General features: G+C 45.4%; 1 protein-coding gene across 4 annotated transcripts in view; it reads left to right on the forward strand.

Annotated features, from left to right (window-relative positions):
- Positions 1-12,933, forward strand: part of LOC137433372 (collagen alpha-4(VI) chain-like) — a 282,309-nt gene that overhangs the window by 139,021 nt on the left and 130,355 nt on the right. For all 4 annotated transcript variants that reach the window (XM_078786122.1, XM_078786124.1, XM_078786123.1 and 1 more), the window contains exons 18-20: positions 913-984; positions 1,079-1,105; positions 1,221-1,265. In XM_078786122.1, coding sequence (XP_078642248.1) covers positions 913-984; positions 1,079-1,105; positions 1,221-1,265 — 144 coding nt within the window. The remainder of the gene's footprint in view (positions 1-912; positions 985-1,078; positions 1,106-1,220; positions 1,266-12,933) is intronic.

Consider the following 12,933-nt stretch of genomic DNA (forward strand, 5'->3'; position numbering starts at 1 on the left):
AACAACTAATGGGACGCAAACGGGGCGCCCAGTTTAGCGGTACACACATTGATGAATCACCCTGCCTGTGAAACACCGACATGACAGGTTATAGCTGGGTCGGGATTCAAACCCAGGCTGGACAGTTTAGAGTCAAGTGTGCGTACCTCCAGTCCAGGCCATCCTGCCAACTTGTATGCTGCATACAGGTGAAATATAAAGCGCGAGATATTTTTATAAATACTGTATATTTAAAAAAAAATTGGTGTGGTTTTTGGCGGGCTGGAACGGATTAATAGCATTTCAATGCATGTTAATGGGGAAATTTAATTTGAGAAACGAGCAAATTGAGTTACGAGCTCGGTCACAGAACGAATTAAACTCGTAAGTCAAGGTTTCACTGTATATATATATTCCTCGGACAATCAATGACAAAAATCGATACCTCAACAGAAACGCATTGTATCGACAATTCCTATTGGTGCACTTTTTTATTCGGTTTATGTGAGAGAAAACGAATAGTTCAAAAGGAAATATTGATCACATCTAATAATTCGTCATTTTCGAATTTTGAGTTTATTCCCCTTTAAATAAGAAACATAGAGAATGAAGGAATGGTGGGTATATCCTTTCAGGGATACACTAACACTATAATAAGAAAGGAAGAAGATACCTTTGTACCCCAATGGGAACAAAATTATTGTTCCTTTCATAAGCGAAGATTGATTTGAAATAACCTGAATACGACAAAAAAATGTTCACCTAATACTCAAGTCCTTTGATCGAGGCAATTGCACGTACTGTATATCCATATGAACTGAAGGAAGGTTAAATAATTGGAGAAGTGTGAAATACTACACTTGAAAAACGAAAGCATGAAACTTTTGTTTTGAGGAATATTAAAGCTTTATCTTTAATTGTTGCTCCATGTAGGGACCTCGAGGTTCACCTGGATTGAATGGAACACAGGGATTCCAAGGCTGCCAAGGAATCAGAGGCCTCAAGGTGATTTCTCTCTGATAGTGCAACAGCTCGTGAGCTCTTGAGTTATTCAGTGTTGCTGTTTCTGGTGTTGCTCAACAATCTTTTCTTGTTGCAGGGTGCCCGTGGTCGTGTTGGAACTGTGGTAAAGTATTATAACGCACCTAAGTGTACAACATGGTGGATATTTGAATTAACAAGTGATATCGAGCTCGATCAAAAGGAAAGTTTCCTCAGCAATTACCTATGACTTTATTCAGGGAGGCCTGGGAGAACAGGCGGTTGATGGAATCAATGGAGAACCGGTAAGCGTCTTCAGGTGTTCAAATGGGTCTGCTGGTGGTTTGCTTCCAGCAAAGTAATTTCCGTGTGTGTGTGTGTCTTGGTTGTATATATATTTTTAAATTATTATGTATTTGTTTGATTCTTATTTACAGTATTTGTGAAAACTACATTTCAAACTATGAAAATGATGAAATCTGAACAAAATGTAAGGTAAAGTAGGGCAGCCCCCAGCTGAAATAGCCTATTTGTGGAGTAACCATCCTCAGAGCGTTTTTGTTTCTCGACAAGGTAATGCTGTAGTTAACCCTGATAACCTTGCTGTAGGAGGTGGCCATTCTTGCTTAGCCAATGGGGAACAGCCAAAGATAAAACTACTGGTTGTCCACTACTCACTCATCACTTTACTCATGGATATTGTAAAAATACGACCGTGAGTCCTGAAGCTCACCTGGACCAGGAGCAACAGTCACTCAAACCCCCCACAGACCCGCTCAGACCCTCATATTTTTCATGCCGTGAACAAAGTTTGGTACATCATGGACGATGAAGGTTGTGATCAAGTTTCAATGAACTTGTGTGTGTAGTTTCATAGGAGAGAGCAAATACCTATTTTGGGGGTCAACTACACCCCCTTAGTTAGTTCCCCTTAATGAGCGCAGATTTTTTTATGCGGTTAATAAACCTTCGTTAGGCATAAGATATGCAGCTTGTGGCTTGTGGCCGATATGCAGCATCTGTCACAATGTTAGGTGACGCTGACCTTTGCTTTTTTGACCTTTTCACAAAATTATTAATTTGTCTTCTCCATAGTCTCATAATAAAGCTTTGTTGAAAATTTTATAACAATGTCAATTGGATGAAAATTAATGATTTTATGTGACGCTGACTTTAACCTTTTGACCTTTTGACAGAATTATTAATTTGCCTTCTCCATATTATCATAATAAAGGTCTGATTAAAAAACACTTAAAAGTATGCTAAAACAGCACTGAACCAACAGTAGATTTAGAAAACAGTTAAACATATTATGCTAACACAGCACTGAACCAACAACCAATAGATTAAAAAACAGTCAAACATATGCTAAAACAGCACTGAACCAACAGTAGATTAAAAAACAGTTAAACGTATGCTAAAACAGCACTGAACCAACAGTAGATTAAAAAACAGTTAAACGTATGCTAAAACAGCACTGAACCAACAGTAGATTAAAAAACAGTTAAACGTATGCCAACACAGCACTGAACCAACAATAGATTAAAAAACAGTTAAACATATGCTAAAACAGCACTGCACCGACACTAGATTAAAAAACAGTTAAATGTATGCTTACACAGCACTGAACCAACAATAGATTAAAAAACAGTTAAACGTATGCTAAAACAGCACTGCACCGATACTAGATAAAAAAAACAGTTAAATGTATGCTTACACAGCACTGAACCAACAATAGATTAAAAAACAGTTAAACGTATGCAAAAACAGCACTGAACCAGCAAAAGATTAAACAACAGTTAAACATATGCTAAAACAACACTGAACCGACAGTAGATTTAAAAAACAGTTAAACGTATGCTAAAACAGCACTGAACCAACAATAGATTAAAAAACAGTTCAACGTATGCTAAAACAGCACTGAACCAACAATAGATTAAAAAACAGTTAAACATATGCTAACACAGCACTGAACCAACAATAGATTGAAAAACAGTTAAATATATGCTAAAAAGGCACAAAACCAACAATAGATTAAAAAACAGTTAAACGTATGCTAAAACAGCACTGAACCAACAATAGATTAAAAAACAGTTAAACATATGCTAAAACAGCAATGAACCAACAGTGGATTAAAAAACAGTTCAACATATGCTAAAACAGCACTGAACCAACAATAGATTGAAAAAAAGTTAAACATATGTTAAAAAAGCACAAAACCAGCAATAGATTAAGAAAGGTCAAATGTATGTTAAAATAGTGCTGAACCAACAATAGATTAAAAAACAGTTAAACATAATTATGCTAAAACAGCACTGAACCAACAGTCGATTAAAAAACAGTTCAATGTATGCTAAAACAGCACTGAACCAACAATAGATTAAAAAACAGTTAAACATATTCTAAAACAGCACTGAACCAACAATAGATTAAAAAACAGTACAAACGTATGCTAAAACAGCACTGAACCAACAATAGATTTAAAACAGTTAAACATATGCTAAAACAGCACTGAATGAACAGTAGATTTAAAAACAGTTCAATGTATGCTAAAACAGCACTGAACCAACACCAGATTAAAAAACAGTTAAACATATCCTAACACAGCACTGAACCAACAATAGATTAAAAAACAGTTAAACATATTCCAAAACAGCACCGAACCAACAATAGATTAAAAAACAGTTAAACATATGCTAACACAGCACTGAACCAACAATAGATTAAAAAACAGTTAAACATATGCTAAAACATCAATGAATCAACAGTAGATTAAAAAACAGTTCAACATATGCTAAAACAGCACTGAACCAATAATAGATTGAAAAGCAGTTAAACGTATGCGAAAAAGGCACAAAACCAGCAATAGATTAAGAAAGGTCAAATGTATGTTAAATTGCGCTGAACCAACAATAGATTAAAAAACAGTTAAACATATGCTAAAACAGCACTGAACCAACAGTCAATTAAAAAACAGTTCAATGTATTGTTACAGATACGACTTTGATGGTATGGTGGGCCGAGCGGGATGGCCGCCGTATCCGTACAAGTTACCCCGATTGCACCCGGGGTTGACTAATCGCGCTATGCTGGCTCAATAGGAAAGAGAAGACACCCGGCTGGGTTATAATGACACAATACGACACCAGGGGTTCAGTTCTCAAGTATATTCGTACGGAAAAAGGTTAGATTACAAGGACAAGAGGGAAACATAGGAAGGTGGGCACTTAAACACACTCTTATATTAACCCTAGACAGACCACAGATAAACGGGACAAGGCTCACTCACACGGGGTTTGATGGCCAGGAAAGCGGCAGTCGATGGCTCAGGTGCACCTGGCTCAGGGACAGAATCGCGTACGTTGGTGTCCAGCAGATGCGGGGAGGTCGCTCAGCGCTCGTGGGTCGCGACTTTGGTGGAGATGCCGGGGAGGTCGCTCAGCGCTCGTGGGTCGCGACTTTGGTGGAGATGCCGGGGAGGTCGCTCAGCGCTCGGGAGGGTGGCGTCTTGTCCTTCCAAGCTCGGGGCGCATCTGACGTCACGTCCGGCGCGGGGCCGCGTATATCCGGCGGGGAGTCACGCCCTCGCTCGTTAGCTCCGCCCCATATGGCATCGGCCCATGGCTTCTCATTGGGTGCGGGGGTTACCGGCTCCGCCCTTGACGAGGGGCCGACAGGGAGCCCCCTTCTGGGTAACCCCGTCGAGCACATGTTCAATGGCGGCCAACCGAGCCGGAGTGAGGACGCAAAGCCGCTGTTGTTGTGGTTGTTGTTGGAGCTTGAGATGATGGGAAGAGATGCGGGGAGGTATGGGAAGGTCCTAAACTCCTACTGGTGCCATATCATCACATTCTGGTGCAACGAAGAGTCATAATTAATGGAAACAAGTCCTTAACTGACATAGATTAAGAATAACTAGCAAGATGTCCTATAATTGTCTACGTGTGGTGCGGGGGACCTGGGCACGACATTTAATGGGGGAATGAAGGGGAAGATCGGCTCTAATGGGTGTTGTTTACAGACAATGGGACTAGGGAATGGGGTAAGGGGAGAGTTGGGGAGTATCGGAGAAGATAGGGGAATATTTACAAGCGGATATGGAGGTCAAATTCCATATTCGCAACATTGCACCCTTCTCTACCCTCGGGGCGTCCCGACCCGATAAATTTTTACCTACTTTAGTGTGGCACGCAATGTAGTTCCCTCTACTATTAACTCTACCCTGGGTGCGACAGTTTTATAGATATTCACAAATGAGTAAATATGTCCCCCTGCGACGTTGCACCCTTCTCCTCTCAGAAACACACCCACAGGATAACCGAATCCGGAAAGAATCCTCAAACTAAACATACAGCCGGTAGGGAGCATTATTTACAAGACTACGCTGCTATTTACACTACGATCCAGGACCTGTTTTTGGAGGAACACATGCAGATGTTATGCATAGAGAGAGCGCGCTTGCCAACATCGATACACCAACCCACGAGTGCTCTGTGGCCGACGGCCTTTAATAACGTGCAGAGCACCCTTTCCCAGCATCAAAAGCACCACCCCACCACCAATCGGTGCAGTCACCATTGTTCATTGGAATAAAAATAACTTCAACAACCCCTAACCCTGCAGGTGTCTCTTGCTCTTCTTGTGGTGCACTTGGTGTTACTTAAAAGTGGTTCACCTGTATGGCATAGGTGCCACGTTGACCCATAGGTCCATCCCCGGGTGGTGCTTGGCCGCAAACGAACTGCGGTCCATTGTGGGTGGCCACAAACATTGCGGTCCATATGGTGTATCGATCCAGGCAGCCAACAGCGAAAGTGCAGGCCCACAACTGCGTAGCCAGCACCTCTCTCTCCTCTCTCTCTACCCCAAAGCCAGATCCTCGGAGGTGGGAGACAAAAACAAGACAAGTGAGCAAGGTGGTAAGGGCGCAAAAGTGCACGCAATGCAAGGTGATGCACACTGGGGGCACATGGGAACCAGGTGAGACAGGTACGTTCCTACCGTACGCCCCCCCCACCAGGTAACCTACATGGCCCCTCCCTTACCCCTTACTGTATCAACAAAACACAACACTACCCATAAACATCTACTTTACAAATCCACAAACATCCCTACTGTCTTCCCCGTTCCTCCCATATACCAAATTCGTCTTCTCTCCCTCCTAACCAATCAAATTTGCCATTTTCAACTCTCATCAAAATTTGCCATTTTCAACTCAACATCAAAATTTGCCATCACCAATTCATCATCAGTCCCTCCTAGGGAGGGAGAGATGGAATCACCCCAATGTCTCATCCACGTCGTGATGCGTCTCACAAATCCAACAGCAATTCTCATTTCTGCAACACAAACAAAGAAAACACAGGTGTGGAGTCATCATCATCACCACAGGTAAGTGGCTGCGTATGGTGCGACAGGTTCATCAATCCTAACTATCTCCTAAATGACTTTAACAACTTTACACTACCCGGGGTCTCTCTCCGGCCAAACCATTGGCCCTCTTACACTATGGGTTCTAAAAACCAATTCCCATTGGCCAAACTGTGGTGCTCTTCAATTTGGGGTCTCACTCCCCCGATTCATCTCCCGGTGCCCTCGTACAATTTCTGGGCTGCGGCGTGTACCTCTCCCAGTGGGTCTACCCACCTGCACACCTCCACCACTGCAGTTGCCTCCGAGCTTACCTGCTCCTTACCCTAACCTAACTACCAGGGGAAGGCCCTCTGGCTCTCTCCCCACTCCGTGCCCTCTCTGGCACTGGGCTGCCCGATCCACACCCGGGATCCTCAGGCACCCACTCACAACTACCGGCTCCCAGAGCCCACCTGCGGCCTCACCTGGCCGACATCCTCACAGTGGTGGAGTGCCCAACCAACTACACACACTAACAGGCTACACGCCCAGCCATTTCCACAACACTAATGCACCCATTCACAACACCATTCTGCAACCGCACCACAAATGCCAATATCCAACCACAATTTACCTGCACCCTCTACCTAACACTTACACTACCCGCCCCGGGTGCTCGTGAAAGGGGTCCACTCTTCCCCCATCCACACCTTCGCACCATGCACACCACTCCGTACCACTCACTCCAACTCTCTCCACACACCTGTACCTGCACACCTGTGCTCTCACACCTGGTGCCACCTGCACCCTTCTCTCCCCAAGCGCATTCGCGCTGATCCACACACTCACTACTCATACACTGCTCCACACACCTGTCCAGTTGCACACCTGTGCAATCACACCTGTTCAATTCTCACAAACACGGCATCATCTCAGCTAACTACTCCCTTCTGAAACTTGCGCTTCCCAGTCGTCCCTTTAACTATTGCGCTCCCTCGTCATTATAATCCACACTAATCTACCTGCGTCCCCACTACAGGTATCAGTCACTAACTAATCTTAACGTTACCTAATGTCAATCTTCGCTAGATCCCTACACACCATATCCTAACCCACCCGGGCTAGTTTTCACTGCCATACACCCCATAAACTATTGCTCCTTTGCCCCACCTGTGAGGGATGGTGGATTTGCCATCCCACCACATCGGGGGTCTCTCACTACCAATTTTGCACATCAAATTTCAACAAATTAAAAATTTGCCAATCACTGCCCATCATCTGCCAATCACTACTGCCAATCCCTTGCCAATCATCAAATTTTGTTTTTCTCTAATTTTGGGGCCAAAACACTAACCTCATCACCCAGTCGACTCACTAATACCTCTCGGTGCGCCAATCCCTGTCCAAAGCCCGGCTTCGTAAAGCCAAGCAATGGATGCTGGTTGTTTTGTGCCAGCGGCTGAATGCGTCCGGCACTCGGTGCAGGGACGGGGGCTTACCCGGGCCGAGATCCCACGCATCACCTCGGCGTGGAGCCATCCAATGTCCCGATCTCGACCTGCCGGAATGCCTCAACAAAAGGTGGTCGCCATGACGACCCTTTCTATCGGGCTGCCAGCTCCGCCTAGTGGAGCCTGGACGCGGCCGTTCAAAGCGAGGCCCGGCACGCACCGAGGGCCTGCTTCGGCTAAAAGTCGCTCTAACCTCTAACCCGTGTAACGTCGATGCTTCACCTGGACGCTTACACCCCGCAGCCCGTTCCTTGCTCACACATCCAGCTGTGCCCATGCTCCTCGTACCGTTCCTTACACACCCAGGCACACCCATTCCACTCACAGCCTTGGTCACACACCTGACCACCGAACATTTTGGCACACATTCGTTCGTAGCACACCTCACCAAAACACCTCTTCGCGCCCCCTCCTCAGTCACCTCCTCTGTGACAATCACAGGTGTGCTCTCATTCGCACACCCAACCACGTGCCTCACCACCAACTCCAGCGTGCATTCCCACTCACGCTCTACCATTCCAGGTGTGCATCCTTCCATCCCAGGTGTACATCCTCGCTCACCTGTCACAACTAACTCACGCTCCATGTCACTCTCACTACTTTCACCTCCACTCGTGACAACGCACTCACCCTTACTCTTGACAGCACACTCTTTCCCCATGCACCTGTCCGTCACACACCTTTCTCGCGCACACTCTCCCGTTACACCCTCTGTAACACTCACCACAGGTGGACACTCTTCCTTACTTCTGACAGCGCACTCTTTCCTCATGCACCTGTCCGTCACACACCTTTCTCGCGCACACTCTCCCGTTACACCCTCTGTAACACTCACCACAGGTGGACACTCTTCCTTACTTCTGACAGCGCACTCTTTCCTCATGCACCTGTCCGTCACACACCTTTCTCGCGCACACTCTTGCGCACACTCTCCGGTCACACCCTCTGTAACACTCACCACACCACGCTTCCATGTGCTCCCTCGCACACGCGCTACGACCGACTCACTCTCGCCAGCACACTCACTCCTTGGCACGCACTTTTTCCTCACACACCCCAGAGTCGGACTTTCTTGCACACCTCCTCTTTCGCACACCAGACCTGTCGCACACTTCACCAACGGCCTCTCACGAACACCCGGGTCTATCTCGACCCCCAAGCTTATTAAATCACCTGGCGCATCATACGCACGACCATATTGGTCACCACTTACACCGGGTCCTCTTTCTCTTCGCTTCTCCTCCATCACCTGCGAATCCCTCATCCGGTTAATGAGCACATCATCACGATCCGAACACAGACTTTGGACCAATTCTTTTACTTCCTCCTTTATCTCTTTCTTATCCTCTCTCCGTCGCTTCTTAATTTCGCTCACCCCTTCTTCCACTTCTTCTAATTTTTGCTTCATCTCCTTCATCTCTTCGTGCGCCCCTTTAAGTTCTTCCTCTAACTCCACTTTATTTTTTTCTATGTGCTCCCGCACCTCCCGCTCTTTAACCTCCATTACCTCTACCACCTTGTCCATTTTCCTCGTCAGGTCCTCATGTACCGTCTGGCACTCTTTTTTAATTACCCCTACGTCCTTTTTCATCTCTTTCTGTGTCGATTTTAAACCCTCTATTACCGCTGTGTTCTTCTTTACCTGGTCCCCCAACTCCTTTTGTCCCACTGTCAGTTGTTCTACTCCCAGCGTCAACTCCTCTATACCACCTTGCAATTTTACAGTCCCCTTTCTCACCTCTTTCTCCATGCGCTCCTTACAGTGCCTCACCTCCTCGCGCACTCCTCCGACCTCCTCACTCACTCCTCTTCTGATCTCCTCTCCCATCTCTTGCATCTCCTGCCCAGATGCCACCCTCATCTGCTCCATTTCCTCCCTGTGAGCATCCAGTTTGGTTTCTACCCCCATTCTGACCCCCTCTATCTGCTGCTCCATTTGTTTAACTTCCCTTTCCGCTTGGTCCCTCATGTCCCTCAATTTGCCTTCCATACTGTTTTCTAACCCCTCTAACCCATTTTTCACTCCCTCTATTTGATTCTCTTGAGCGGCCATTCTGTTTTCTACCCCCGTTAACCCATGTTTCACTCCCTCTATCTGATTCTCTTGAGCGGCCATTCTGTTTTCTACCCCCGTTAACCCATTCTTTACTTCTTTTATCCCGTTGTCTAACTCCTCAAATTTCTTTTCTAATCCCTCACCGGTACCCCTCATTTGGCCCTCTAATCGCCCACTATCAACCCTCATTTGGCCCTCCATCCTATCCATTTTTGCATTCAGTTGGGTCAAGAATAATCTGAGGTCAAACCCGGTTTGCCCAGCGTCCCCAGCCGCCACCGCAGGCTCGCCCTCCGCGGCGCCGCTATTTTGGGACCCTTCAACCACGTGAGCGAGCGCGCCATTTTGCGCGCCCGCTACTTCGTGCGTGACGGCGCTATTTTGCGAACCTGCCGCCCTCACTGCTTCGCTCTCCTCATGTCCCTCAATCTGGTCCTGGACCGACCCTGCTTCACTCTCCCCTACCGGACCCCAGCCGTCTTGATCCGCCATAGCGCGACTTTCAAAATTCGGTTTTTATTTTTTATTTTCGTAAAACAAATTCAAATTTCGCCGTTATAATTTCGCGCGGGAAACGCGCTCCGAATCGATTTTCCCTCCCAAAATTTGGGCCTAACTAATTTAGTCCCGGGTTCGAATTCCACTCCTCGACACCAATTGTTACAGATACGACTTTGATGGTATGGTGGGCCGAGCGGGATGGCCGCCGTATCCGTACAAGTTACCCCGATTGCACCCGGGGTTGACTAATCGTGCTATGCTGGCTCAATAGGAAAGAGAAGACACCCGGCTGGGTTATAATGACACAATACGACACCAGGGGTTCAGTTCTCAAGTATATTCGTACGGAAAAAGGTTAGATTACAAGGACAAGAGGGAAACATAGGAAGGTGGGCACTTAAACACACTCTTATATTAACCCTAGACAGACCACAGATAAACGGGACAAGGCTCACTCACACGGGGTTTGATGGCCAGGAAAGCGGCAGTCGATGGCTCAGGTGCACCTGGCTCAGGGACAGAATCGCGTACGTTGGTGTCCAGCAGATGCGGGGAGGTCGCTCAGCGCTCGTGGGTCGCGACTTTGGTGGAGATGCCGGGGAGGTCGCTCAGCGCTCGTGGGTCGCGACTTTGGTGGAGATGCCGGGGAGGTCGCTCAGCGCTCGGGAGGGTGGCGTCTTGTCCTTCCAAGCTCGGGGCGCATCTGACGTCACGTCCGGCGCGGGGCCGCGTATATCCGGCGGGGAGTCACGCCCTCGCTCGTTAGCTCCGCCCCATATGGCATCGGCCCATGGCTTCTCATTGGGTGCGGGGGTTACCGGCTCCGCCCTTGACGAGGGGCCGACAGGGAGCCCCCTTCTGGGTAACCCCGTCGAGCACATGTTCAATGGCGGCCAACCGAGCCGGAGTGAGGACGCAAAGCCGCTGTTGTTGTGGTTGTTGTTGGAGCTTGAGATGATGGGAAGAGATGCGGGGAGGTATGGGAAGGTCCTAAACTCCTACTGGTGCCATATCATCACATTCTGGTGCAACGAAGAGTCATAATTAATGGAAACAAGTCCTTAACTGACATAGATTAAGAATAACTAGCAAGATGTCCTATAATTGTCTACGTGTGGTGCGGGGGACCTGGGCACGACATTTAATGGGGGAATGAAGGGGAAGATCGGCTCTAATGGGTGTTGTTTACAGACAATGGGACTAGGGAATGGGGTAAGGGGAGAGTTGGGGAGTATCGGAGAAGATAGGGGAATATTTACAAGCGGATATGGAGGTCAAATTCCATATTCGCAACAGTATGCTAAAACAGCACTGAACTAACAATAGATTAAAAAACAGTTAAACATATTCTAAAACAGCACTGAACCAACAACAGATTAAAAAACAGTACAAACGTATGCTAAAACAGCACTGAACCAACAATATCTAGATTAAAAACAGTTAAACATATTACAAAACAGCACTGAATGAACAGTAGATTTAAAAACAGTTCAATGTATGGTAAAACAGCACTGAACCAACACTAGATTAAAAAACAGTTAAACATATGCTAAAACAGCACTGAACCAACAATAGATTAAAAAACAGTTAAACATATGCTAAAACAGCACTGAACCAACAGTAGATTAAAAAACAGTTCAACGTATGCTAAAACAGCACTGAACCAACAATAGATTAAAAAACAGTAAAACGTATGCTAAAACAGCACTGAACCAACAATATCTAGATTAAAAACAGTTAAACATATGCTAAAACAGCACTGAACGAACAGTAGATTTAAAAACAGTTCAATGTATGGTAAAACAGCACTGAACGAACAGTAGATTTAAAAACAGTTCAATGTATGGTAAAACAGCACTGAACCAACACTAGATTAAAAAACAGTTAAACATATGCTAAAACAGCACTGAACCAACAGTAGATAAAAAAACAGTTCAACGTATGCTAACACAGCACTGAACCAACACTAGATTAAAAAACAGTTAAACATATGCTAAAACAGCACTGAACCAACAATATATTAAAAAACAGTTAAACATATGCTAAAACAGCACTGAACCAACAGTAGATTAAAAAACAGTTCAACGTATGCTAAAACAGTACTGAACCAACAATATCTAGATTAAAAACAGTTAAACATATGCTAAAACAGCACTGAACGAACAGTAGATTTAAAAACAGTTCAATGTATGGTAAAACAGCACTGAACCAACACTAGATTAAAAAACAGTTAAACATATGCTAAAACAGCACTGAACCAACAGTAGATTAAAAAACAGTTCAACGTATGCTAAAACAGCACTGAACCAACAATAGATTAAAAAACAGTAAAACGTATGCTAAAACAGCACTGAACCAACAATAGATTAAAAAACAGTAAAACGTATGCTAAAAAAGCACTGAACCAACAATAGATTAAAAAACAGTTAAACATATGCTAAAACAGCACTTAACCAGCAGTAGACTAAAAAATAGTGAAACAAATGCTAAAACAGCACTGAACCAACAATAGATTATGAAACAGTTAAACGTATGCTAAAAAAGCACTGAACC

The sequence above is a fragment of the Myxine glutinosa genome, chromosome 10 (assembly GCF_964187855.1).
Source record: "Myxine glutinosa chromosome 10, kmMyxGlut1.1, whole genome shotgun sequence".
Taxonomy (NCBI): Eukaryota; Metazoa; Chordata; class Myxini; order Myxiniformes; family Myxinidae; genus Myxine; species Myxine glutinosa.